We start from the raw sequence: 27,798 nt of genomic DNA, 5'->3' as shown, positions 1-27,798 counted from the left end.
AATCCAGTGGCACCTCAGGTACAATACATCAGAATACAGTAGTTGAAAGAGTTAACTTTAACAAATTTCCTTTATTTTTCCAGGATGGTCCGTGTAAAAAGACGAAACGGTGGAAATTAAATGTTCTTTTTGATGAAGCATTTGATGAAGCTGTTCCGAAAAAGGGAAGGCTCCCGACTAGACTCGACTGGACCGGCGCACTGCGACCCGCGGAGGTTTCCTATTGTTTGATCGTCTCCAACATGAGGTCTTTCCACTTTCCCTTTCCACACACAGAGCGCCCTCCACCCGCCGTCGGGTGCAGCCCTATCTGGTGATTACATTGTCACATAATATTCCACACAACAGGTCACATGTGATGATTCCTACACGGCGGTCTGAGCTCAGAAGCGGCAGGTAGCTTGTGTTGTGCTTCACAGAGGAGTTCTGGCGGTCACAGACAGCAGGGTGCGTTCGTTTTACTGAGCGGGTGCTATAAAATAGTAGCCTCCTCCATGGCGTTGACCCATCTGAAACACAAGCAACATGAGACCTCTTAACACAATGCTTCATGGAACAGGAAAGGGGCGCTCTACTGATTTAACACGACACAGGTCACTTATCTATCTAGTCGCAGGAGACGGCGTTTACCGTCAATGAAAGGACTCACAACAAGACACTTCTGCTCGCATTATCAGGGAACTAAAGTTCAGAGTTCATGACCTCTGTTGCATTGGTAAGCGGGTCCCTGGTGGTCTAGTGGTTAGGATTCGGCGCTCTCACCGCCGCGGCCCGGGTTCGATTCCCGGTCAGGGAACTACGTTGTTTTAACAATAGTAGCTGTTTGAAAAACATCCAAATCACTTATATAGTATGACAGAAGGCAATTATGTTGAAAGTGAGCATGTGTTCACTTAAACTAAACACTGCAGTCATATCAAACCTGTCAGTCATCACCATAACTTCTATCGCGTATATATTGTACAATGACGAGTGCAACTTGAGTTAGTGAACTTTTGTACACATTTTTGTGATCAATAATTTCCAGTAAACTGCCATATTGTCAAATGCATGTTTGACTTAAACAAGTGGTACAGATGACAAGTGTAGGCCACCTGGTTGAGGGGAGGTTCCCTTCCTGCTCTTCCACAAACTCTTGCTTGCGTCATGAAACACTGAAAGCGGCGCTCTACTGATTTAACGCAAATTAACTGATTTAACACTTATCTAGTAGTCCCAGATGACGGCTTTTACCATCCATGGAAGGGCTCACAAAAATATATTACTGCAGCGTTAGCATGAACTAAAGTTCTGATGTCATGACGTCTATTGATAAGTCAGGCAGGTCCCTGGTGGTCTAGTGGTTAGGATTTGGTGCTCTCACTGCCACAGCCTGGGTTTGATTCCTGGTCAGGGAATGAGTCTTTTAATAGACATTAAACCTGCTGCACAGAATTAAAAGCCACAAACATATACCTGCGTGCGGTGTGTGAATCATCAGCCCTGAAGGTATAATACAAGGTTTTCTTGTGGTAGAGGTGGAACATGTTGCTTTCTTCTCCCTCTGGCCTTTCTGTTAGCTTGACAGTGAAGCACTGCAGAGGTAGACTCTCTGAAGCCACTTTATCCTGAAGGAACCAGAGTGAAGACATCAAACACAGGCGTTGTGAGTCAAAAACACCAATCTCGCCGTCAGCAGCAATATGCGAATAACAAGAATTTCATGCTTCAGGAAGAACAAAAGCAGGGCAACACTCAGACGTCAAAAGAAACAGAGAGAGCACAGAGAATCCCTTCATTAGTGTTCTGCCTGAGAGGAAAGGTTGAACAGTGGAGCCGTGAGCGGCAAGTAGTTTTGTACTGCATTGGTCGGATGTAAAGAGGAAAATGGTTAGGCAGAGGTTGAGAGGAAATGCCTCTGTGGTTGAGTGTTTTGGGGCTGGTGCGGGAGACTCTGTGCCCCCTCACCTCACGGGCTGTGAAGGTGTAGAGCACCTTGTCTTTGAGGAGGAACCACAGACGCTTCCACTTCCTCTTGCTCTTCTTCCGGCGCTGCAGGCTGCCGCTCATGGTGGATCCCTCTACGGTAAGCGACATCTGATGAAACGCAATCACACATTAGTCACACATAGAATAGACAGCTGGGGGTGGGGGGTAGGGGGAGAGGGACCTTTTGCGACGTAATGTAATCCAGCAAAGGAGGTGGATAGTGAACCCTACTGGCAGCTGTTCTGCACTACACACCATATCAGTTGTCATAGATGACAGACTCCATTCCACAAGCTTGATTACTGGTGGATCAGGTCCCTGGTGGTCTAGTGGTTAGGATTCGGCGCTCTCACCGCCGCGGCCCGGGTTCGATTCCCGTTCAGGGAACTACATTTATTTAATGATAGCAGCTGTTTGAATAACATCTAAATCTATCACTTATAGTATGCCAGAAGGCAATTATGTTGAAAGTGGGCATGTGTTCACTCAAACTAAACACTACAGTCATATCAAACCTGTCAGTCATCTTCATAACTTCTATTCCGTACATATTGTACAATGACAAGTGCAACTGGAGTTAGTGCACTTGTGGCGTGCAAATGTTCGTGATTGAATAGGTCCAGTAAACTGCCATATTGTCAAATTCATGTTCGACATGAAAAAGTGGTTCAGGTGACAAGTGTAGGCCACCTGGTTGAGAGGCGAGGCGCTCTTCCTGCTCTTCCACAAACTCGGGGGCTGCAGGCTCTGGAAGACGGCAGAAAGGGGACGGCCAGCCCGGTGAGTTCGAGGACTGGAGTTACCGCACGCCCCCGACACGCTGCTACCTACACACACACACACACACACACACACACACACACACACACACACACACACACACACACACACAGTTAATACCATATGAGGAAGAGTCGCACCAAGATTTTTTTTTCCGCTGCACTGACCCACCAGCACATACAGAAAAGCTGAGATTCACCTCTTTTTCTGAGCTCGGCATAGCAGTGGTCACACACTTTGGCCACCCTGTCTTTGAGGTACTTCAGTGGGCATCTGTTCCTGGAACAAGACCGGCACACCACCTGCTCACGGAGACAGAGTATAAATCGAATATTTGCCACCAACAGCAATAAATATTCTCACTGAATAATCAAAAGTCTATCAGGCAACTAGGATCATGAGTTTATTGGCTACATAGCAATTTCTTTCTTCCTTTCTCTCTACCTCTAGTCCAGGTCAGCAATCTCCTAAAACTCCAGGACAGTGAAACACAAACAAGTCACAGTGTTTTTTGCGGTTCTGTGTATCTAACCTTGCCGCAGGCGTTGCAGTGGTGTCGTCTCAGCGTGAGGCTGAAGTCAGAGGTACAGTTCATGCACATCATCACATGAGAAACTGGCACCAGTACAGGAGCAGCCTCGCCCAGGGCCATCCACAACTTCTCACGGGCCTGCACATATAATGTATTAGATGAGGCGAGAATAATGTTCAGGTTTAAAAGCAGACAATATATGCAAAACACACCTACACAATTTCTGAAACTAGGGCACCTCTTTGAAACCAAAAAGATACGCACACAATAATTACACGTTTTACCTCTCTTGGAGAAGCAAACACTTCAGTCAAAACTATAGAAACTCTTCCAAAAATGTCCACATGTCAACTGCACACCACTCTGCTAAGCATGAAACACTATTATCAAGAGTATTTGTCATTTGTAGCATTCTGTAAATATAGACTATGAATCCAAATGCAATGGACAAAGACAATTATCTTCGAGTGATCTAACAACTTCGATCTAAGATTCAAAGTTATCTAACAACAATGCACACACGAACAGGCTTTTAGTTTTGAATAGTATACAGATAAGTACCAGTGTTTGTGTCAATTGAAACACTTTTGCAGAAATCATTTCAAAAGTAAACCCGAAGGAAAAATGTCTGTTCATCAAACAGCATTTCTTTCCTTTTCCTACCTCACTGCAGGGTCCGCCAAACGTACAGAGTCCTGCAGCGTGGTCTGCTATGGCTCGACTCAGCGTGTGGAACCAGTCCTCCCTCTCTCCGACGGAGCTGAAGAGGGAAGCAGACAAACAATCACGCCGGATCTGGAATCGCTTTGGACTGGAGAAAAGGAGTCTTGGGCAAGTCATAAACAAATTCCCACACGTTAATTATAATTTGAATTTAAGTTTCTTATGCCATCAGATGCTCACCTTGCTGAGAGTATTATGGTGATGTCAGACACCTCGATCTTCAGACAGTTCAGCACGTGGTCCAGAACAGGTTTGCTCACCTGTGTGAGGGCAAAAACACATCACAGGTCCACCATAAATCACTGGTGACGTTGGAGATTGTTAGAGGGATAAATGAACGTACCTTCATCCCAGACAGAGATAGTGTGTTCTTAAGCCTGTATTTCCCATCCTGCTGAGGGTAGGTGTACAACATTATATCGTTCATCTGGTAGGGAACAAAGAAAGAGGAAAGAAGAGGTGTATTATGTTAAATTTGAAGGAAGTCAAAAGAAAAACATAGGAGAAAAATGGGAATGATAACTCCTTACAAAAAAACAAACAGTTACAAATATGAGTGACTTATTTTGAATGTAATACCCCATAATTACCACAAGGTGGTGGTGTTACCTTGAGAGAAATATACATGCACACCTCTTTGTTTATTCTTTCTTCCTTGAAAGCAACTTTCTGGGCCCGACAACCTCGATCATGTTTCCTTTCACAGCGTTCACACATGGCTGTGCAGCCCCTCACTGCAACATTCCCATGTATGCACACAACAAAATAGGTGTTTATTTGCTTGTCGGACCAAAAGTATTGTGATCGCCTGAACACACTGAGTCCATTGTGTTATGAGAGGCATTTCATTTCTTCCCAGACAAAAGAGATGACATCATTGGTCACACCTAATGTGTGCTCTAAACATCCGCTGGGGCCGTAAAGGCAGCATCCAGGAATTCTCCGCCCTGCTCCGGGCTCCAGGCCTCCCCTCGCCCTCCCAGCCTCAGGGTTGGGTGGAACCGGCCACCTACACCACAACAACAACACAAACAGCCGCAGTTACGGGTTCACTGGCTTGACCGGCCGGAGACAAAACAGTGCGTGAGCCTGGGCCCTGCCTGCGACCTCTGGGCTGCAGCCACCGCAGTTCGTCTGCTCCACCCTCCAATTTACTCAAAGATTCCTCCCACAGAAACCCAACCAAGTGCCAAGTTAACATGCTTCACAAACGACTTTCCCAGACGAGACACAACATGCACCGACTTGACCCCTCGGCACCTAAAACATCTAATTTAAACCGTGACATTTCATCTCGTCCACTAACCCTTCACCTCATTCACCTGCCTCTTCCACTCATACTCTCTTTCCTCTGGCGGCTTTCTTTACCGCATCCTCCTTCTAGTCCTTTCCCTCACTCATTCAGCCCGCTTCTCCTTCTTCTCCAAGCCCAGGCTTGTCACATGGCGGCAGCTTCTCTCTGTCGCTGAGGTGAGTGATGGCTTTCATCTTCAATGTGGTCTGGATTTCTCTTTTCTTAAAAGCCCATAAAAAAACACCTGACCCACTGAAGCTGTCAACCTCAAGGAAGCGAATGGCTATATAACCTTAATAGCCGAAAAGTATCAACCACTAACTCTTTTTTAGCTTTCGCTCAACTGCAATTCTGTTTCGAGGGATCGGGAGAATGGAAGAAAAAAAAAAGAGATAGATAAATCCATATCTTCACATTATATTTAATTCGGATCAGCTAGAAAAAGCCAAAATCATAAATGCTGCTCCTGCGGATGTGTAGCTCCGGCATAATTCATAACATGAGACAGCACAGATTGCACATGGAACAATAGAGTGGGCTTCTCTATTTCATGTTATGTGTTTGTGTAGCACCACCAGCCCTCCTCCTCCGCCACCTCCTCCTCCCTGCATTCTACAGGGTGTCTGGCCTTCACTTTGCTGTCAGTCCCCTCCCAATACACAGGAAGTCAGCATCCAGTGACCCGCACCAAACATCCTGTAAGGAAGTGGGGCCCTGGAAAACAAGTCCTGAGAGGGGAGCAGAGGAGCGGAGAGGGAGGGTTTCTCTGGATGGGTGTGGTGCCAAGTGGAGGTCTCACAGCCTTGGCCTCGTGCCCCCACCGCCCTCCCAACCTCACCTACCTTGCACAGACTGGCCTCCATCCAACATTCCTTCATATTTTCATTGACCACGCTAACTGTGTGTTTAGTTCAACAATATGGCAGGTGTTTTCTACCAGCTTGGTCAGTACAAACTCATGGTGTGCATCTGAAAATTGTTCAATCCCACAGAACTTTATCTCGAACTCCCGCAGAGACTCAACGAAGAGATGTAACAAGCTAATGCAGAATATGCTGTCAGACAGTGAATGGTTTTTAACAACCTACAATAATCTGTTCTTGTTTAAAGAGTTTCATGTGAAGATTGATGTTCCTCTCATATATGTCTGTTCAAATTGAAGCTTGAAAGACTGGAAACAGGGAAAGCATTGAGCATGGCTCTATCCAAAGGTAAAAGAAAATACACATAATAACTCCTCTGAAGCGCACTAATTAATACATTACATCTCGTTTGTAATAAATTGTAAATAAATAAATAAACATGGGAAAAACAAAGCCAGGCCCACAGCCCCCTCAAATACCCAAATTGTATTTTTTACATAAATTAAATGAGCTGTGATTATTGAACATTAGAAGTGCTTGTAGGCATTTTGTTTTCATCTTTAGACAGAGCCAGGCAAGCTGTTTCCCTCTGCTTACAGTCTTTATGCTAAGCTAAGCTAATTGATGGTTTGCTGTCAGATATGAGAGTGGTATGGGTCGTCTCACAAGAGAGCTAATAAACATGTTTCCAAAAAGTCTTGAACTATTAATTTAAAACTGTGGGAGGGAACAAAAGGGCAAAACAGTATCGTAAAGTCTTAAATGCTAGCTAAAACAGTCCAATAATGTGTCTGAGAGAGTGATACGGGTAGAATATTACCAGAAACAGGTGTCGCGGTTGCCTGCTTTTCCTCGAGACCTTCATGAGTGTGCCTTCTTTGACAAACATCTGCCAAAAAAGAAAGAAAATGCACAAATAAAATGCATGAGAAAAGTACGTTTGTCCGTCAAATTGCAGCTTACATCCACTATTTTTTCCACCCATGAAGCTCCTCCAAATATTGTTCTTGCTAACAGAGAGCTTTCTTGAGACAGTAACACTGGCCACATGGTGCTCACCCTTCCGGCCTTCAGGAGGTCCCTCTTGCCCTTCACGCTGTACTCTATGTGGACCAGACGCAGCAAGTTCTCCTGAGGGAGCAGAGAGAGCACAGAGATGGAGGGAGATTATCCAGTGATGGACGGAAGAGGAGACAAAGAATGAAACTGTCCCTGTTTGTTCGTGAATGAAAGGGAGGGAGGCGGAAAGGGATGTGATACTGAAAACTGAATAGGGGGGGACAGAGATAGAGGGAGCCTGTGTTTCCACTGTCTGTCAGCCTGTGCGTGTGCATCGTAGAAAAAAAGTGTGATAAACAGACCAGACAAGCCAACGGGGAGTCACAGGGGATCTTGACAGTGAGAGGCGAGAAAAACAGTAGCAGGGGCTGGGGGGTTTGTAAATGATCTCCATGAACAGCTCGTGTTTGAGAATCATGTCCACCCTTACACTGCTCCCTTTGTAGCGATACACCTGGGACTTTCTGATGACATCATCTTTCCTCAGCCCTTGCGTTAATCAACAAGCTGCTGAGGCCGCCGCCAAAGAGGAATAGAGCGCTTCTTCACTCCAGCATGCCATTTAGAAGAGGGATTCAGACACAGCAGAAGCTCAGCTGTCTAACTTCTTCACGCTTGATCGCCATCCGAAAATTGCTCTTTCATTGCCGAGCCGAACATAAAGAGATGTCTCCATAACGGCACGCTGGGCTGTGAATATATCAGACTCAACGGGAGCCCACAGTCCGAATGTTCTAAACACACGGAGCGTATCCAGAGCAAACTCACCCCCTGCTTCAGATTGTCATTGGCCTGGTCCGCCACCTCGGACACGATCACCAAGGCAGCTGCAACACAAACAGAGAAAGAAAGAGGGAGATTTATGCGCAGCCCAATTCAATTAAGACACACTCAGTGACTGTGACTCAACAAATAGGGCCTGATACATGTAGAGCAGCTGCAGTGCCTGTATGTCAGTATGTCTTTGATTGCTGAGAAAACATCAACATTATGGTTCTGGTTAATATATCTAGTTATATTCTGCGGGTGTACCTTGCGTGTCCTCGTATTCTTTTGAATCAGGAGAGAGGTTGTTCAGGTAATCTAGAGAGGACACAGGAAAATATCATTTAAATGCAATGTGACATTTTTTGTAACTGTCTGCAAAAGTACATGTTCGTACAGCTTGCATCTCCTAAAGCTTTGGGTAGAGAACACCATTGTTTTGGCCCGAAGCTTTAAAAAAAGGCTCACTCTTATCTACATGTACTACTGTTGTATTGCGTTTTAGCAGTTATTATTATTCCATAATTGCTACTAATGGCCTCGATGTTCATTATTGGTGCAAAAAATGACACAGGCTTGTTTTAAATATTACTATGCGTGAATTTATGTGTTACCTGTGAGGAGCATTCGATATTGAAGCACTCTCACAATAACCTGCAGCAGCTGGTGTTTCAGTGGGACTTCAGCTTCCTCTGGGCTCCTCTTCTGCACACACACAAAGAAAGTGAAGTAAATGTACAGATATCACTACTTTACAAGGGTTGTACAAATGTCTGACAGATACTGTAAAGACCCAGATTATATGCTTGAATGTGACACATTGTATCCTATATTAAAAGGTGTTCATTTATTTAAAAAAAATCGGAATACACAACTGACATCGGATCGTTCTGCGGAATAAAATGATGGTGAAATGAAAAAATTGTGATCCTTGTGAGGACTTGGGGCGTCTCTGAAGTGCACCTAGAGAAGCACAGCTCCGTGAAGGTAACCTCCATAACACGCTGCTGCAAGCCAAGGTCACCAGTGACCATGGGGACACTATCGGACTGGACGACCTTCACGCATCTCTCCAGCAGACAAAAAAACCTGAACAACTCCCATTCTTCTTCTCAGAGTAGTCATTTGCAGGTGAAAGGGGACAGAAATTCGCACAATCAAAGAGAGCTTTAGAAAATCAATCATGATCTAATTGTCTCTGACAGGTATTTATGCCCTGAGCGGTGGAGGAGCAACAGGGGACATGGCACGAACACACACACACACACACACACACACACACACACACACACACACACACACACACACACACACACACACACACACACACACACACACACACACACACACACAACAAACTGTCTCTTCTAATCCAATGAAGTCCTCCCCTTCATTAGAGGCACAGATAGCACCCTGCGGGAATCGGCATCTTCATCTTATTTACGCTGCACACACAAGAGCCCACACAGACACACACTGAACCCATCTCAGACACATTCACAAACATACAATATATTATTGATGATGCACACGCACACACACACACACACACACACACACACACACACACACACACACACACACACACACACACACCTCGGCCTGGCGATGAGATAACACTGATTTGGCCTGTAAAGGGGAGGGATGGGAGCCGAGTTAAACACTCCACTCTTTGTCTTCATAATCACAATCTGGAGTGCAGGAGTCAAAAGAAAATGATGCTTCTTTTAATGAGCGGGCCCTCGTGAATACTAGCTTCATTTTATTTATTTCTCCATCTCATCATCCTTTTCTCCTTTGTCTTCAGTCCTCAGCAACAACCTCTCTACACTTCTCTCATTTTTCCTCCCCCACACCCTTCCTCGTCACTCCTGATCACTGCATAATGCATCGAGTACAATATTAACCAACTCTTCATTATTAAACCCACTTGGCTTCAGCATTTCCGCTCTCCTCAAGTGTCGCTTGTAAATTGTCATCCAATTGACACTTGTTCAGAGGAAGTGGTTTTCCAGAGATGGTAATTAGCGTGTGGTTTGTTTGGGTGAGTGAGCCAAATGGAGGAGGAGAGAAGAGGGATGCCCCGTGCTGGGAAATAAACACACACACACACACACACACACACACACACACACACACACACACACACACACACACACACACACACACACACACACACACACACACAACACATCTTTCACACTCTGTCACATACACACATACACAACTGATCTAATTGGGGAGTTGTAAAGGATGCTGCTTCTCTAATTAGCTTCTGTCTGCCTCATTGCCCAGCTGCCTTTACAACGAATTCACTCCATTGCTCTCTCCCTCTATCGCTCTCCGTCCACCTGCTGCACAGCCTCCTCCTCTCCTCGTGGGCTTCTTGCACAAGAGAAAGCACACAGGCTTTGCACGAACACCGACCGCGGCATTTATATAAATCCAAGATGATGTGCTTTGGAAAGAAATTTCCTCAGCACATTCTTTAAAAAATATATAAAAAATTGTTTCACAGGATCCACACAATTTGTGTATGCAGTACAACGAGGAGCAAACACTCTCACACCAACACAGACTCACACACCACACTCGGTTGGCCAATGTTTGTCGATGGTGCGGTAAACAAGCAACTGGCTGTGGAGAGGAGGCTCTAAGGCCTGCAAGGGTCTAGCTCTGATCTGATCATCATCTGTGGCTACTTCATCACTGTCGTCACCACATCCACAATGAAATTACGACCACTTATATTCTGGCTTGCGGAAGAGCAGGAGGGTGGAGAGGAAAGAGACGTGAGAGAGGGAGGTTTAAGTCTTAAGTCAAAGGAAGAGAATGAAATGGGAGCATTTTGGAATTCACAAAAAAAAGTTGCAATAAGTTATTTAAAACAGACAAATCAGTATTTCCACTCCTATGAAGTATAATGACGTGTGAAGTGTCACGCAGCCAACAGATAAAGGACTGCCGTCCCTCTCAGTAGTAAATAGAGCATCCCATGGCCCATATGATCCTCCTCGGTCTCCCTCCCATTTATTCTTCTTTGGAAACCAACCCTTTTATGATGACTCCAGATAGCAATTAGTGGTTTATGGTGTGAGAAAGGAGATGTAATATCAACTTCATGAAGCTAAAGTGAAGAGGCACATTATTGACTTTGATCAAGGTTATCAAGGGCAACATTATTAGCTGACTTAGCTCAGGTGTGTGTAAGATACTAAAGGTCAGTCTAACGGTTTACAGGCTCCATCTCTCACCTCCACTCCCTCCTATTTACGTTAGCTCCACTAGCGTCTGCCAGAGCCAAAGTTTTACTGGGAAGGGGCAGCTGCCTCTGAATATTCATGAGCGGAGACAGTTGGTGCCTTGTCCGCTCGCTTTTCTTATCAAACTAGAAATGCCTGGAACCATTGTGGCAGCCACTCACAGTGAAATTGGTAATGTGTACATTTGGGGAGAAAGGTGTCGAGTTGAGCAGGTTGCTTTGTAAAATCTTAAGTTTAAGAAAAAACAGAAGCCTGGTTAAGACTCTCATTTAGTCTTTCTTCGCCTTTCTAGGCTGTTTTACTCCTGTGTGCTGCTGCACAGTGGTTTTATACTCTGTCAATTGGGAATCAATTCTATGGAGCAAGACACAGCTGCATGGAAATGAGAAATCTATTGATGTATCTCTGTGGTCTTATCTATTGACTCTCTTAATATCCCGTCTTTTAGTTAAAAATAGTCAATTGCATTGTTACCAGCATGGACTGTACCTATTCCTGCTAGACAAATGGATGAATTGTTGCTTAGGTCGACCCGGCACACAATCTGTGGACGGCTTTAGAATGAGCTGTTTTTTGTGAATTTTGATCCCTATACCTAAATCCCACTTCTCTGCTCTCCAGGGAGTAAAAAAGATGAAGAGATCCACGCTGGACAAAAGACGAATATTTGGTGTTGAGTGGGTATAAAATATGCGAGCATGACCGTGGAAAGGTCAATCCTGTGGAGAGGAGCAGGATTGAGGGGGTTTTGGAAAGGCCATAATATCCCAGTGGAAGATGGGTGACAAAATCTAAGTTGCGAGTTGCTGGGTGAGTATCAGAGAAATACCAGGTTCAATCTCTGCTCCCTGGAAACAAACACACGGCTTAACTTTCCCTCCACAAACAGAGAAACTAAAGCCGAGATGTGACAAAATACGTCTTCCAGTTAACCTAAGGGAGGATCTTTTGGTGTTAAGCAGTGCTCCGAATCCACATTCAGTATGCCAAATAATACCACATAACAACATGACACGTTCAGTGTTTTACCTCAAACGTCTTGACGATGTTGGCGAAGGCCGGGTTTTCCCTGCAGCTGTCCTCCAGTAAGGACATGCTGCGATCATACTCTGAGATAAAGGTGTCAAACACCCCAAAGTCCTCCCGACGTGACAGAATCACATCAACTACTCGTTGGCTCTCCTCCCTTAAAAAAAAGAAGGAAAATCAGAGATTAAAAATGTTGTCTTTAGTCATTTCATGTGAAATACAAAGTCTGCGATGGGCCAAGCATCCCAAGAACCTGCAGCTTGCTTTCTTCCCCTGAACCAACCTAATTCTCCCTAAATTACAGATTTCCCGCATTTTCCATAATGATACTCGACAACCTTGAACAAACATTTTGTTTTCAGTTGTAAATTGTGTCAGAGTTTAGAAAAATGCTATTAATTGTGGCTGCAGAATAATATGGTCTCTTATGTTCCTATGAATGTTTGAACAAATTTTTGCTGAGAGTTTCCAAATGCTAAAGCACTACCATTGATGTTTTAGTTGAAAGGAATTGAATAAGGAAAATATGCTTATTTGATTTCTTGCCAAGAATTAGATGAGGAGATTAACAAAAAGTATCTTAGTTTAGCGAGGCACAAACGTGAAGTGCTGGTCGGACATAGGCTAGAAACAAGCTAGGTGTTTCCACCTGCTTCCAGTATTTATGCTAAGCTAAACTAGCCGGCTGTGTAGTAGTGCACAGACATAAGAGTTGTATAGAATTATGAATGTATCCAAGAACGCAAATAAAGGGTTATTTCCCAAAATGTAAAACTATCTCTGAAAAAAAAAAATCTGCAAGAACGTGAAAAGCACGCCGCCGATGCTTTAAAAGCTTTTCAATGACTTGCTCCGAAGCTCTTCAGTGTGGTGGCGTTTGCCGCCATGCAAAGTCTCCTAGTTGAAGAATGACCTCTAAAATTATTAAATCATCTTGCCGTGTTTTTAAAAGCAGTGTTAAGATAGTTTAGAGTAATTATTGGGACCTCAGTGGAGAATGAATGATGGCAATAGCTCAAGTGTCTTTCCTCTGCATACTGCATCCGTCTGTCTGAGTTTCAAGGGTAATGCGGCTACATATTAAATCCACCATTATGAAGACTGAGCATCAAGTATAGTGCACAACAACAGACCCCAGCCAAACCAACGGTAATGTCCATGACGTTTCTTACCACTGACCAACGCGTTCCTCCAGCTCAGTAAGGATGCTGCTGTGGAGGGTGTAGACCTGGGGGAGCACGCCCAATATCTCTCCTAACCTCTGCTCCTCCAGCACAGGCTCCCCTTCCTCACCCACCGCTGCCTCGGTCACTGCGGACCTAAAGTCCTGCACAAGGGAGGGAAACAAGAATTTGTGACGAGAGCTCTTTAATAACACAAAAATGTGGGATAGAGAGAGACAGGAATGGAGGAAATGGTTGTTGGGTAAAAGGAGGGGGTGAGGGATAGCAGGAGACATGAAAGGCATTGAGGAATGAGGAATGAAAAGGGGAGAAAAATGGAAGGAAGGAAGGAAGGTCAGATCCTCCTAAACATCCTTCCTGCCACCCTCCCTTCAAATCACCTCAGTACCTTCTCGCCACTTTGGGCTCTGTCCAGACATTCAGGATAGGCGGCACTGCTTGCACAAGAGTTACACACCAGGTGTTGTTGCATAAAGACCTTGGTACTCAATGACACAATGCTGTTTTGTAGTCCCCACTTTTCTCTGTAGACACAAGCTGAACGATTCACTGATATGCAATGAATTCAGGTTCAAAGAAGCCCATTCAGAACACATAAAACATAAGCAACAGGCATTAATAGCTGCAGCCTCAGAGACTAAGAGGACTAACATGAGGAGTTGTGGCACATGAGAGAGAATAACCAGGGGAGAGGTTATTTATCTACTCAGCAAATTAAGACAAGAAATGGTTAAAAGGTAACTTGTGTGTCAACATCCTTTAAAAGAATCTCAGTTTTCCCTCTGGGGCAAAGCTGTCTGCCAAACTAAAATCATACATATATGGTAGCACTTTATAATAACTAAACGCTATTTAGCATTAGTTAAGCATGAGTAAACACTTAATTCATCATTTATAAAGCATTGTTCCAACATGAACATTAGTATGCAATTCATAAACACATAATTCATAAATTATGAAAACCCAATCATTCAACACATATAGTCAAGCTTATTAATCAATAAGAAAATATTTATAATTGTGTTTGTTTATGAATTGCATACTAATGAGTTACTAATGAGTGTTCATGTAGGAACAATGCTTTATAAATGATGAATTACGTTTACTCATGCTTAACTAATGCTAAATAGCGTGTAGCTATTTATTATAAAGTGCTACCATATATGAACATATACAGTGTAACTTCTGCGTGTCTGTAAGGGATAAATGTCTGGAGCCCATCTATTCCAGTTCTGAGTAAAGCACAGCCATAAAACAAATAGAGTTGTCCCAGTCGGCCGCGAGATAATGTGGTGACACTGAGCCCTTCAGTACATGAACATTCATCACATCTGACGGGAAAAGAGAGAAGAACAGTAACGGCTCTGGTTGGCTCTGTCTCCCAGGTTACACACACACACACACACACACACACACACACACACACACACACACACACACACACACACACACACACACACACACACACACACACACACATACACACACACACTCTCAAGACCATGAATGTGAGAAGCTTTGCTCTCGATTTCGCCGACCACTCTCCAACTTATCCCTATTTCCCTCACGTAAGGCAGGTCAAGAAGCAACGCTAAGCAGTCGGTTGAGCATCCAGTCATGCTCGGCCATAACTCAGCACAGAGAATCAGTTCAGAGGTCACGGGCTACAAACGAGAAAAAATAATAAGTCTGAGCCGCATATGTTGAAGCTGTTACAGGGAAAGTCCTTAAAAAGAGGAGCACGGCCTCCCTTCCTATGTGGAGACAGGGTCTGGAAATTCTTTGTATTCTTGTTATTCCTTATCAAACAATGGAACAATAGCTTCTCACTTAACGCTGCTCCTGTGTCCCCCTCCTCCAGTGTTTGTGCATGTTGGGCCGCTGGAGTGTTTCCCAGCTGAATTGCTCAGTTTCATGCTAATTATGACATCAGTCTGCGTCTAACAGTAACTTAAATGTTGACACATCACGGTTTGAAGTTTGGAGAATAATAAGACCCCAACACTGCACCGATGCATTATGCAACAGGATGATGAAAAAGCCTTCAATGTCACCTTTGAAAGGCGGCAAAAAGATTAAATTAGGTGGGATGGTAACACTGAAGAAGAGCGCATCAGGCCAAGGTTACTCCGTGTTGTTTTAAAGTAATATCCTGTTTAAACAGATAATTTACTATGAAAAGTTGATTCATTGATTCAGGCTACACGATCAAAACGTCACTTCTGCGGCACTGGTCTCCACATTGACTAGCAGTGTATATTTCTGTCTGTGTTTTGGCATGCAGCAGCTAATTAGTATAATTGAGCATCATGATGAGATTGCAGATTTATGGTTATTAGAGCCGTCCATTGTATAATATTTGAATTACTTGCTGTTTAATGACATCACATTACACATTACACTAGGCAGCTGCTTTTGTATCCACATCAGTCTTTCATAAATCATGAAGAGAGGCACACATAAGACATTCAGGTTATGACCTTGTTCAAGGTTATAAGGTTCAGGCTGACTGATGGGCTTTTCTGGGTTCAATGACTCGACCTGTCAGAATTGTACTGGCAACCATCACCTTAATAGCAACTTCTTCATGCCATCCTTCAAAAGCTGCTGCCTATCTGACCTCTCCTGTACGACTTTCCTTTCTGATTATAATTTGTGTGATATTTTTGGTAAATATCCTTCTTTGTTCCTAACTCTATGGGGATTTGGATCTTCTTTTGACAGGCAGTGAGTGAGAAACGGTGGAAATAGATGACAACCGCTGGTAGTGGTGCATTGACAAACCATAGGAAGCTTACCACAGCTCCCCTGTAAACTTCTGGACTATACAAAATAAATTGAATGGAATTGAATTTATATCGTAGAACACCACTTTAACATATCTTTAGCTTGTGCTAACCACAGATCTTACTTCAGTCATCTAACCAAAAACACATTCATTAAAACAAATGACTTTCAAAAAACTGAGATTCACAGGTTTTAGGTCTGTACCAGGGGCTCATACCATGAACCCAATACAACAACGATGAAAGACCTCAACAGCCTGTTTGTGACCTTTAGGTGGCAGTTTGCCAGCTGAGTTGAGTACATATCCGTTGAGTAAGGACACAAGGACAGCATCAACAACAGCGCCTGGTGCGCGCATGCTGCGTCATCTTACAACCGACCACTCCAGAGTGCAACATGTCAACTTTGTCAAGACCAGGAAGTAGATCTTGCTGCAACAACACTGATAAACCTGAGCAGAGCCTTACAAGAGGGGGGTGGAGACAGAGACTAGGGAGCAGACACACAGGATTTATGATGTTATCAGTAAGGTTTCAAGAAGGTTTAATAGGCAGGAGACATTTAAAGCCAATGTGACACACTTCTTTGGTGTCGGCGAAGCTTTTCTTACCTGTTGAAGGTACTTGAGGGTGTTGACGTGTCTGAAAACACAAACAGTGAAACACAAAATTGAATTACGCCGTGAAAAACTAATTCACAAATTTTCTACACAAATACGTTAATCTTTCTACAAGACTCATTAAATGATCTAAATTATGCACGATGAGAAAAAAGTGCTTAGTAGGGCTGGTGTGTTTTAATAAGCTACGCGAGACACTTGTGTAATTGGCTGTCAGTTACTCTGCACACACGATTAAGTAGCTGAGGAGCAGAGGAGATACCGTTTGAAGGAACAGGAGAGTAGATACAGGGCCACGAAAAGACAAAACATCCGATGTTTGTGTGCGATGACTGACATGCAGTGTGATGAAGTGTGCAAATGGGGAAATCAACCAGCAGGGAGGGGATACTCACAGTCTCTCTGAGTCGACGAGCTCTTTGGCGACGTAGAACGCTCGGGACCGGCCATCAATCTGGGGGACAGCGCGAGAGAACAGCGGGAGATGAATGAATACAGCTAATGTTTAAAGGCTCTCTGGGGGCACTTATGGCTCTCAAACATTAATAGGAACAGCTATGCAGCAGCCAGGAAGACTGGCAAAAAAAGCAAATTCACTTTTTTAATTTCTTTCTGTCAAAATAAGACTGATTATTCCATTAAAGTACTGCATGGACCCGACGCCGTTCTCAAATACGGGACTTTCAAATGCAGATGCATTATGTATGAGAGGCTGTGTGTGTGGCGACAGCAATGCTGCCCATTGATTGAGAGGCTAATCACAGGGTCTCAAAACATCCGAGCCAAAACATAACATTGAAGCCATTTAGGGGTTTACCGGCAAGACTCCTCCTGTGCTTTGTCAGTGTTATTTTTTCCTATGTGGGGCATTTCACAAACGCTGCATCAAAAGCACGCTGATCCTCATTTCCTCGAAATAAAAACAAAACACAGTTCAATTAAATTAAACTGTTCCTGAGGCCAACTCCAGTCTCTCTGGTCCTCTTTTCCTCTCTGTTTTTTTCCTCAATTTATTGTATTTTTAATTACTTGAAGAAGAAGTAAACAAGGAAATGTGTGTCACATGATGGGAGCTGTGGCCTGATATTTTTATGGTCGCAGGACGGGTGAAGTCCATCTCTCAGCTACTGTAAAATGGCTGCCGTTTACTGTACGGAAATCTGGGGAGCTTGAGGGGATACATTTCAATGAGCTTGATCTCAAGTCCCACGTAAAGCTCCACCAAAGCAATGTAGGCTGGTGAATGTGACCCATAGCTTTCACAATCATCTTCTCATACAAATGTGCACAGTAATTATCATTAGGTTATGTTGCTCACATGGTATACTTTTTATTAAATTTATTCATTGACGACTGTTACTAACTAGACTTGCAGCAGCATCTTTTGATCACGTTGAATTGTTGTGCCAGTCTGGAGCTCAAAGGATTGATTTAACCACTTCTACCTTGCTTTCATTCGTCTCAGAGCGCCATATCTCACCTGTTTGTCGTAACTCGGCTCAGCCACCCCCTCTTCCTCCTCTGATGTACGCCCGTGGTCCTCGTCCGCTGACAGCCCAGCAGAGACCGGGTTAATTGGGAAAGGCTCTGTGTAGGCACTGCCAACAGAAGAAAAGGCCGTATGAACACAGCAAAACAGGACAAGTAAACATGAATATGAAATGCTATGACACCATTTACACTACCGCACGTGTTGAACGACATTGCTTAAACCATAGAGGAAGACACTGAATGTTTTCAGTTGGGGACGAGAAGGAGACATTGATGAGACTTATTCCAAAGAGCAAATATACGTTCATTCTTTGCCGCAGCATAGTCTCAAAACACTGAGCAATAAGCCCCCTGTACTATAAATATACGCTTTTCCTGTGTGTGTGTCTGAACATTTCCGCTCCTCATATGGCGTCCTCAGTGGACCGCTGTAATCTCTTTCATCATTAGTTCTTCTCACAGATGCCGCAGTTGTGTTCGTACACTGGTAATCCTTCTGTGTGCGGCTGTACCTGTAGGGGGAACGCCTTAGGTCACTTCACATGTAATCCCTTTAAATGCTACCTGTGGTAATTATTAATGTCCTCTGGCCCATTAAGACCCATTCAGTGTGTTTGACCAAACTCACATTGCCACAATGATAACTGGATAACAGGTATTCTCAAAGCAGCCAGCGTGTCATATAGCTGTTTCACAACAAATGGAAAGCTTATAGAGCATACTGGTTTTTTTTCTATGACGAATGTTTACCTCATCTGTGCAGAACATGTTTAACAACTTCTTGTTCATTGATTCGATTAAGACAAAATTTAGTATTTTATAAGGACTTCCCTTTAATTGTCAAACGAGTTACGACCTAACGGATGTTACTATCTAGAGCTGCAGCGGCGAGTCCATTTATCTTTCAGTCATTATTTTTCTCATCGATTAATGGTTTTAAGTCCCTTTGAGCAAAAATACCAAACGCTCTCTGGCTCCAACTTCTCACTTGTGAGAATGAGCTTCCTTTCTTTTTCTAATGTGATACTAAACTGAATATATTTTAGTTTTGGCCTATTGGGCAACAACACAAGCAATTTGAAGATCTCTCGTAGGGCTTACGGGTATTGTTATTGTTCACCTTTTTTCAGGCATTTTACAGATAATAATGAATGTTTGCCCCGATGTACTTAACAGCTCCCTGTGTCTCTCTCTCTCTCTCTCTCTCTCTCTCTCTCTCTCTCTCTCTCTCTCTCTCTCTCTCTCTTTCTCTCTCTCTCTCTGTGTGTGTGTGTGTGTTCAGAGAGTAGACGGCTATTAGAGGAACAAAGGTTAACAGAGTTACCCATCGGACTTCATCTCCATTCAGTCGCACTTCATGAGGTTTACACTACAAACACACACACACACACACACACACACACACACACACACACACACACACACACACACACACACACACACACATACATACACACGCACACACACTCATAGGCCCTCATGGGCTGAAGAAAGCTCCTACAGGCCATTACTCATGTTTGACCTCAGAGCAGACAGATCAACCTGATGTGGGCTCCTGGGTGATGTTGGGATGGAAAGAGGAGGGATGGGTCTTCTTTGAACTAATTCTTAAGGTCTGATTTATTCTGCAAGTGAGGGGAATTCCATCATATGTTCAAGAAGAATGCACCGCAGATTCTGCGGATATGTTGTATGGTAATACGCAAAGCCCTTTAACAAGACCATTAAGGTGATGCTATTATTCCAGCAGATTGCAATGTCTTTTATAACATGGAGTTAAATCTACTGTGTCAGATTCAGAGAAGAACACAATGACTCTCTGTGAAAAAGACCTGTATTCCACCATTCTCCTGTGTATTTGATGATGCCTGTAATATGTAATTCAATTGAGCTCAACAGTCAGAATTGAAATATATATTAGGTGCAATCAGACGGGCCTTTTTCAACTTGTAACGGCACAATTATAAGAAATAGGAGCAGCTGAATCGGTCCATTAGCCTGCTAGCTATAGACAATTGGGATACTAATGGGGGGGAGGAAGAGATTGTGGGTAGTTTTTCAATTGTTTGCTCCTTTTAGTGATGATGATTACGTGTAGCCTGTGGCTGTTGCTGTGCTGCTGCTTTTGTGACAGTGTGTTATGAAGTGATTTGTGAAGACGCTGGCGCTCTGACGTCTTTGGTTAATAATAACCCCACATCATGTGATTCAGGGTCACATATGTGATGTAACCTCTGCTCACTTGTTTAACACACTATGCCACTGTACGAAGAGTACTCTGGGGGGCGGATGAAGTGGGACGCTGGAGGCATTCCTGACAAACAGGAGCAACAATAACGGCAGACCTGGCATTACCACACCTCTTGTTGTTCAAGGGAAAGTCTGTGGGAACCCTGACTCTTCCGCGGTGACCCCTTTCTCCTCCCTCCGCCCTATCTGTCCTCTGCCGTCTCCACCTCCCTGACTCCCGCCAGTGCCCCGCCCTCGTCCTGCATTTCCTGTAAACAGACTGGTGGGAAGCTCCTAGGCTGGACACTTCCTCCCCGGGGATGACCTGGCAATGACCTCAGAGCGCATGGCACCAGGCCTGGCGAGCCAACGACACGCCCTGTCCACCACCTCGCCACACAGCACACAGCCACCACCCAGTACAACAATGTGCTTAAGATGGCTCCCTCATCACTAATAACGCTAACAAAACAGTGGGTGGAGGAGCTGTTTTAGAGGCCATGGCAGGGGCTCTGTCATCACTCTGAAGAGGTTTGTGTTTACAAGTTTGAAGTGAACATTAAACCAAAGGGTAAGCTAGAGATGTACATGTTTGCACACATTAGCAGTATGGCGCTGAACACAACACCATAGCTGTGTTTACAAGGGGCAACAACACATCTGCAGTCTACCTGGAATTGCTTAAAGTTGACGTAGAGAGCAACTAATGGACTGCAAGTCGAGCACAATCGAAAATCCTGGGCTTTCTTTGCTAAAACGCCTCATTTGTTGCTACAAGGCTACTTGGCGAGGGCAATTCTGCTGAGACTGCATAATCAGCAGGAGCCTCATCTTTGATAAAGCAGCACTTAGTTGTAACTTAGTGTGCATGCACATATATGCATATACACGAGCGTGCATGCACACACACACACACACACACACACACACACACACACACACACACACACACTTTGGTTGGGTTTGAGATGAATCATTAGTGTGCCAGTGTGCTAATGAGCATGTCTCTATGCACACTATGCATGTTTGTGCTGAAGTAATGTCTGAATGGTGCTATACATTAATCACACAAAGTGGAAATCAGCCAAGCCATAGGAACAGCAACTTTGTGAGTTCTTCTTAAAATGCATGCCTGCCACTGTTGGCACGGCCCTTTTGTGTGCAGCGCTCTGGGGCCGTTCGGTCATTTTCCTCACAGCAAAAATCCACTTTATTCCTCTGTGGGTCTAAAACCACGTTGACTGTTGAATGTGTCCCCAATAAATCACTGCCATCATCATCTCAGCAGCTATGGGACAGCGGCGAAGTCGAGCTTTGAACAGAGTTTATTGTAAGACGTACACACAGAGGCAGGGACAAACACCTACACTAACTACACATGCCTTACATTGAGTGTATACACACATGCATACACTCACACTCAAATAAACATAAAAAAGCCCAGTATAGTATAGACACACCAAAGAATGGCCCTGGCAACGGAAGTGTCTCAGGGGGGAATGCGGTGAAGGCAAAGCGACAGGATAGATAGGTTCTTTGCATCATTGTGAGTTGTGTGAGACTTTCACCACACAATGATACACATCGATAACATCACTGGGAGAAAAAGAGCCCTCACTGAGGGACCATTGTCCAGGAAATGGAAGGGTTTCCAAGGTTGAGATAGACGTAAAGTGCAAAGTACACTGTAAATAAACAGTAAGGAAATCATGGTATAGAGTATACTGCTGCACAGACTGATTGCAGGGGACAAGCTGTATGGGTGTGAAAAGTTGTATACATTATTTTAACTGCAAGCTGAAACCTTCTCCACATGCTATAATATATATATATATATATATATATATATATATATATATATATATATATATATATAACGGTGAAATAAGCTAGCTGCACATACAATATAAACAAAGGGTAGCAGAAGAAATAAAAAAAAAAAATGCAGAAGCATTTTACCCCAAGAATATTTTAAGCCTTTCAAGAAGCTCTTGGTAATGGCCTGTCTCTTTGACTACACACAGGTCATCAAACACAACTATTTTATTAGGACTGGGGAAAGACTGTAGCCCGTAGTGGCTAAAGCTGAGGCACAGGCCGGGGTAATTTTGTCCAGTCTGACCGTGGTGATTCCTCACTCTATCACACACTGCAGTAAATCCCGCGGCCCCTTAAGGGTCCAATGAAAGAGAAGCACTCCGGAGAGCTACTTTAATAAAAGCCCTCCTAAACTTAACAATAAGTGTCAGGTACAGGAGAGCAATTACACCAGAGCTGCTCTTGCTCCCTTTCTCTTGTTCGTACTTCCCCTCCCCCTCGACCTCCTCTATATGACTTTATCACTTTCCTTCCTGTATTCTTACTCTTCTGCACCTTCATATTAACACATCCCCTCCCTTTTCTCACTCACATTTGCCTCATCCTTCTCCACCTCCTTGTGTGAAAGGAACTCCCCCACATTTCTTCACTTTTAATTGTAACCCATAATGACTTTCTCTAGTGTGACGAGTAACCTGCGCTCAGTGAGCTAACCAATCGCCACGACCTGTTCTATCACCGCAGACTTGCATGGGAAGCAGCGGCACCAGATGCGACCTCTTAATCCACCAAATGAAAAACAGGAGTAAGCTCTCCCACAAGCATTGTCCATCTTCCCAAAGCCAGGGATGCCTGACACAGCAAGCTGCTCATCTCTCACTGAACACTTTTCTTGAAGAGGGAGATCCGATTCTACCCAGCCAGGTACCCTCCGCTCTGATCCCTCCTACAGTGTAGGAATTAATGTCAGCTGTTCAGGGGTCAAGATTGCCCTTCTGAGGAGATAACAACTCAGCTGACTATTTTAAGAGTGGTTCCAGAGATAAACATGCTCGCCTCTTCTATAGACTACAATGTGAACATGCAGGATATGCTGTTTAGTTTATATAGTTTAATCCTGGCATGTAGAAGAATATTCATCATTAGATCATAAGCAAAAACACATGTCCTGCTTATTATGTGGAAGACATTGAATCTAAGGCTGCAAATAAGGACTATTTTCTTTATTGACTTTGATGTGTGGTCTTTAAAATATCGTGAAAAATGGCGATTCCAGTTTCCCAGGGTTCAATCTGATGTCTTCAAATAGCTTGTTTTGGAAAAAAAAAACAGTCCAAAACCCAAATGTGTTCAAGCAACTATTCACATTTAGGGAGTCAAAACCAATTACAATGTGGCACTTTTGCTGGAAAATGGTTTCAATCAACTATCTCTAATCATAGTTATGGATCGTACTGATAAATATGGCATACATTAAAGGGTCAGTACAGCCCTGTTTGTGGTATCCAGCCATGCAGGTAATTTAGGTTTTATTTTCCCAGATTTTAAGAGATCTCTGAAATTTCTATTTCAGCCCCAATACAAATCAAGGTGAATGCAGTTTAATTCAGGACGATAAAAGCGTTTGAAAAAGAGACACTAGTTTGCAATGAGACAGTCTTTTGGGTCCAGTGAGTTTGGGCTAGATACCACTGAAGGTAATGTAATGTATTCTTTTTTGTAACTTGAGTAAATCCACCCTTTCAGTTTAACTTGAGAACATACAAAGCCATTTTAACTTTACAGAGTTTTTACTATACCTTTCAGTGTCTTCTTTTGATGTCTGGGTTATGCTGTCAATTCCAGGGAAACTGTTCATATCCACATAGCCATCATTCTCATTGCAGGCGACTGTAGTGCGATTTGGGTCCTCAAAAAACTCTGTGACAGTGTGGGATCTGGTGGGCCTGACTGGGATTTGGATGTTCTCATAGTCTGAGCTCATGGCCGGGATGTTTTCATAGTCTGAGGTGTCCGCACTGGGGAAGGAGATGGAGCGAGGTTTGGTCAAAGGCAGCGGCATGGCGGAGCGCCGAGAACGCTCCTCGAAGGACTCCACCCTGGAGACACCCCTGCCATACGTTTTGGGGTCACCTTTCCTCTTTTGGAGGTCTTTGTAGAGGACAAAGGGGGATGGCAGTTCTAAAGGACCCTGCTGGGGGTTCACAATGCGGTTCTGAAGCTGAGGAGAGCTGCCGTTGCTTCTACGGTCAAGCTCTATGACTCTCACTGTGCCGTGGTGGCTGGACTCGGAGGAAGAACGAGAAGAGCGGACACTTCCATCGCTGAAACCTTTTGAATCCGTCTTCCTCTTGAACTTGAGAGCCAGGAAGCGCTTGAAGGAGGACTTCTTCTTCTTAGGTATTTCGCTGAGTTCATGCTGGATCAAGAGGGAGGGGGAACTCTTGGTGACTGGTCTTTTAGCGATGTATGCCAGCTCAAAGGGTGGTGGGATGTCCACTAGAGAGGTTGGCGTGGAAACACCACTGGATGATTGAAGGCTACGCTGGGAGAAGCTTCCAGAAGAGGTTATGACACATGGAAGAGAAATGGTATCATCTTTCCTCTTCATCCTGATGTCATCCTTTCGAGAGTGGTTGATTTCTGTGGGACTGGTCAAGGTCAATTCTGGACCCTCTGCAGATCGTGAATAAAACAAGAAACGTTGAGACTTCATAGATGGGATCAAACTCTTGACCCCAGGCTGCTGTGAATGGCTAAGTGGTTCGTTGTTTTTATCTAAGGCCACTGTGCAGTAGTCATGAGTCTGGTACTCCGTCCCGGTCTCCTCTGGTACAGTTTCTGGGACATAACCTGTAATTTTCCCAGAATAAGAGCGTGATCGTGTGACAATAGTCTTCCGATCAATTGTCACAAAGTTCTCCCCTTCTGAGTCAAATCCTGCCTCCTCGTAAATATGCTCCTCGCTGTCTGAGTCTGTGTCCTCATAGTAAGGCACAATATGGCAGTCCAGTTCCTCAATATCTTCTTCAAAGGCTTCAGTGGTGTGGGCAAACACCACCCTGTTGGTGAGCTCCGGGGTGCGGCCTGCATCTAGTTCTGTTGGCACTGTGATGTTGCACAACCTGAGGCGAGGCTGGCAGCTCGCTCGCTGGCTGAGGTAAGCCTGGTCTCGTTTCGCCGTTCTCTCTTTTGCAGTTTTTCCTCTGATATGTTTCTTTTCCGTTTCTTCCTCTTCGTCATCATCGCCTATCTCGACGTAATCCTCCGATGAGACACACTCCCGCTGCTGGTCTTCTGCTTGAAGGTAGAGCGAATCGTCAATATCTGCATACTCATCTGTTGACTCGCTGTCCTTTGCTTTGCCTTCGAGCTGATTCGACGGCTCGGTGCCCTCCTCCTCAATTTTACCCAGTTCTGAGAGGACTTGCTTATCCTCGAGCTTGTCCACGTCATCTGATGACACATAGTAAGGTTCCAGGTTTAAAGCACCTGCCGTTTGAAGTTCATCAGAGGGTTTATCATCAGTATCATCCTGACTCCATTCTGGGTCAGCGGTGACGGTCATATCTGGCGGAAGAGCTTCGATGACCGAATAAGGCCCAAAAACATCCTCAGTGCTGGACGTGAATCGGAAACAGCCAGAGACGTCCTTTGTGGCCCGTTCTGGTTGCCACACGCCTGTTTCCCCTGTTTCAACTGGGTCACATGTATCACTAGCATCATATGTGGGGCCAATCACATCGTAGGGATACTCCTCAGTTACAGTTGGAAGCACACTGAATCCAAATGCAAATCCTCCAACTTCCAGATCAGTCTCATCCGTGTGTAAACAATGCACAGAGTCCTCACTTTGTTCCCTGTCTACTTCATCACATCCAGTGACATTGTCCTTATTACCCTGACTGAGGGACTGTGGTTGATCAAGATTCTGCTCTACATGTTCGTGTCCTGAAGAGTCACAAACTATGCCAGTTTTTTCACTAAAACTTGATTCCTCCTCTCCCGTTTCATCCTCCATCTCAGCAGGATTAAATGAAGGCGTTGATGTTCTCTCATCATCAGTGTGATTACCACCTTCAGGCTGGATCAAGTCATTGTTTGTGTTTTCATCCTCAGTGGTATCAACATTAGAACCCTCATCAGCTTTGACTGTGTCCTCAGAGCCAACGCTGTCGCCATCATTATCTGATATATCTACTTCTTTTTCTGTTTGCTCCTCAATTTCTCCTTCTGCTATGTCCTCTTTGTCATTGTGCCCGATGCCAGTGTCATTAACCCCATCCTTGCTTTTCTCCTCTTTGTCCTGGTTCTCCGCAGCCATTTCATGAAGATCTTCCGTCTCCCCATCAGAGTGAGCCAGGTCTCCGTTCCTCAAGCTCTGCGGGGGGCTGGACTCCTCTTGTGCATGAAACTCATGCAGGGGTCTGGGCTTGGGGGCGACAGGAGGTTTTGGACCACGGACAGAGGGACACGGCCTGGACATCAGTTTGGACTGCACTTTGATGGTCAGATGACTGCGAACCTTTGGTCGAGGGACTTGTAGTGGATTTTGAAAATCTGTGCAAAGAGAGTAAAAGGTCATTAAAAAAAAAAGATACTTCATAATATTTCCATATTTAAAAAAAAAATAATATCAGCTTACACAAGGATAAAAATGTAGGTCCTGCTTTGGTATAGAATGCTAAGAGGAACAAGTCAAGTCGTGTACAATAGTCAGTGAGAATGCTGCAGGGGACATTATCAGCAGGAAAAACAACAGAGCCACAGGGTACTTAGAGGAGGAACAATAACATCTCCCTGTCTGGGAAATGACACATGCAGGTTGGATGATTATGGCAGATTTAACAAATGACAGCTAATTGCCATCAAAACCTTTAAAGATGATTTTGTTAGTGGTTTGTTTATATTCATTTAAATATATTGAATTGGCAACATGAAGGATTATTCAGCTGCTTTCATTTGAAATCACAACATCCTACTTTCGACACTGAGCGTCTTGCTTTTGAATTTAGACTTTCCGTTTAGTTTCCAATAAAAAATTCTGAAGTCATCAAAGAGCGCTTCTTACAAAATTTAGAAATGTCATGAAACACACCCCATATTAATAAAGTGTGTACACCCCTTGTCTCTTCCTGTTATTTAGTACCTGCCCTGACGCACATCCTACTAAACCCTGTGTGCACTCTAGATATCTCTGAGCATTTCTCTCTCTCCCTGTCAATGTCTCTCTCTCACTCTCAGTCTAGTATGAGCTTTTGAAGAAACTGCCCTTCTTTGCCATATAGCTTTCCGCCCACAATCATACATTTTGTTTCTCTATTAGGGTCATCGCACTCTTTCTTTTAATATTTCCAGGTTCATTAGCTGCTCCGGCAGAGCCTCTGTGGACTC

The 27,798-nt window shown here is 44.2% G+C and overlaps 1 protein-coding gene across 1 annotated transcript; it reads right to left on the bottom strand.

The window, feature by feature from the left end:
• Nucleotides 1-472: 472 nt before the first annotated feature.
• fgd5a (FYVE, RhoGEF and PH domain containing 5a) lies at nucleotides 473-26,905 on the bottom strand (the record flags this gene model as incomplete). The annotated part of the gene is made up of 20 exons (XM_079218445.1): nucleotides 24,204-26,905; nucleotides 18,347-18,464; nucleotides 17,262-17,320; nucleotides 16,858-16,888; nucleotides 13,449-13,603; nucleotides 12,277-12,433; nucleotides 8,599-8,689; nucleotides 8,252-8,302; nucleotides 7,988-8,046; nucleotides 7,220-7,291; nucleotides 6,981-7,049; nucleotides 4,347-4,430; nucleotides 4,184-4,263; nucleotides 3,944-4,040; nucleotides 3,281-3,418; nucleotides 2,948-3,050; nucleotides 2,659-2,795; nucleotides 1,948-2,076; nucleotides 1,456-1,607; nucleotides 473-509 (listed from the first exon to the last, which is right to left on the bottom strand). Exons 1-20 carry the CDS (start codon nucleotides 26,888-26,890, stop codon nucleotides 473-475), a joined length of 4,506 nt encoding a protein of 1,501 aa, XP_079074571.1. The 5' UTR covers nucleotides 26,891-26,905.
• Between the last annotated feature and the right edge of the window lie 893 nt (nucleotides 26,906-27,798).

The sequence above is a fragment of the Taurulus bubalis genome (genome assembly GCF_910589615.1).
Source record: "Taurulus bubalis genome assembly, chromosome: 5".
Taxonomy (NCBI): Eukaryota; Metazoa; Chordata; class Actinopteri; order Perciformes; family Cottidae; genus Taurulus; species Taurulus bubalis.
Note: the sequence above shows the minus strand (reverse complement) of the source record. Positions and strands in the feature narration are given on the sequence as shown.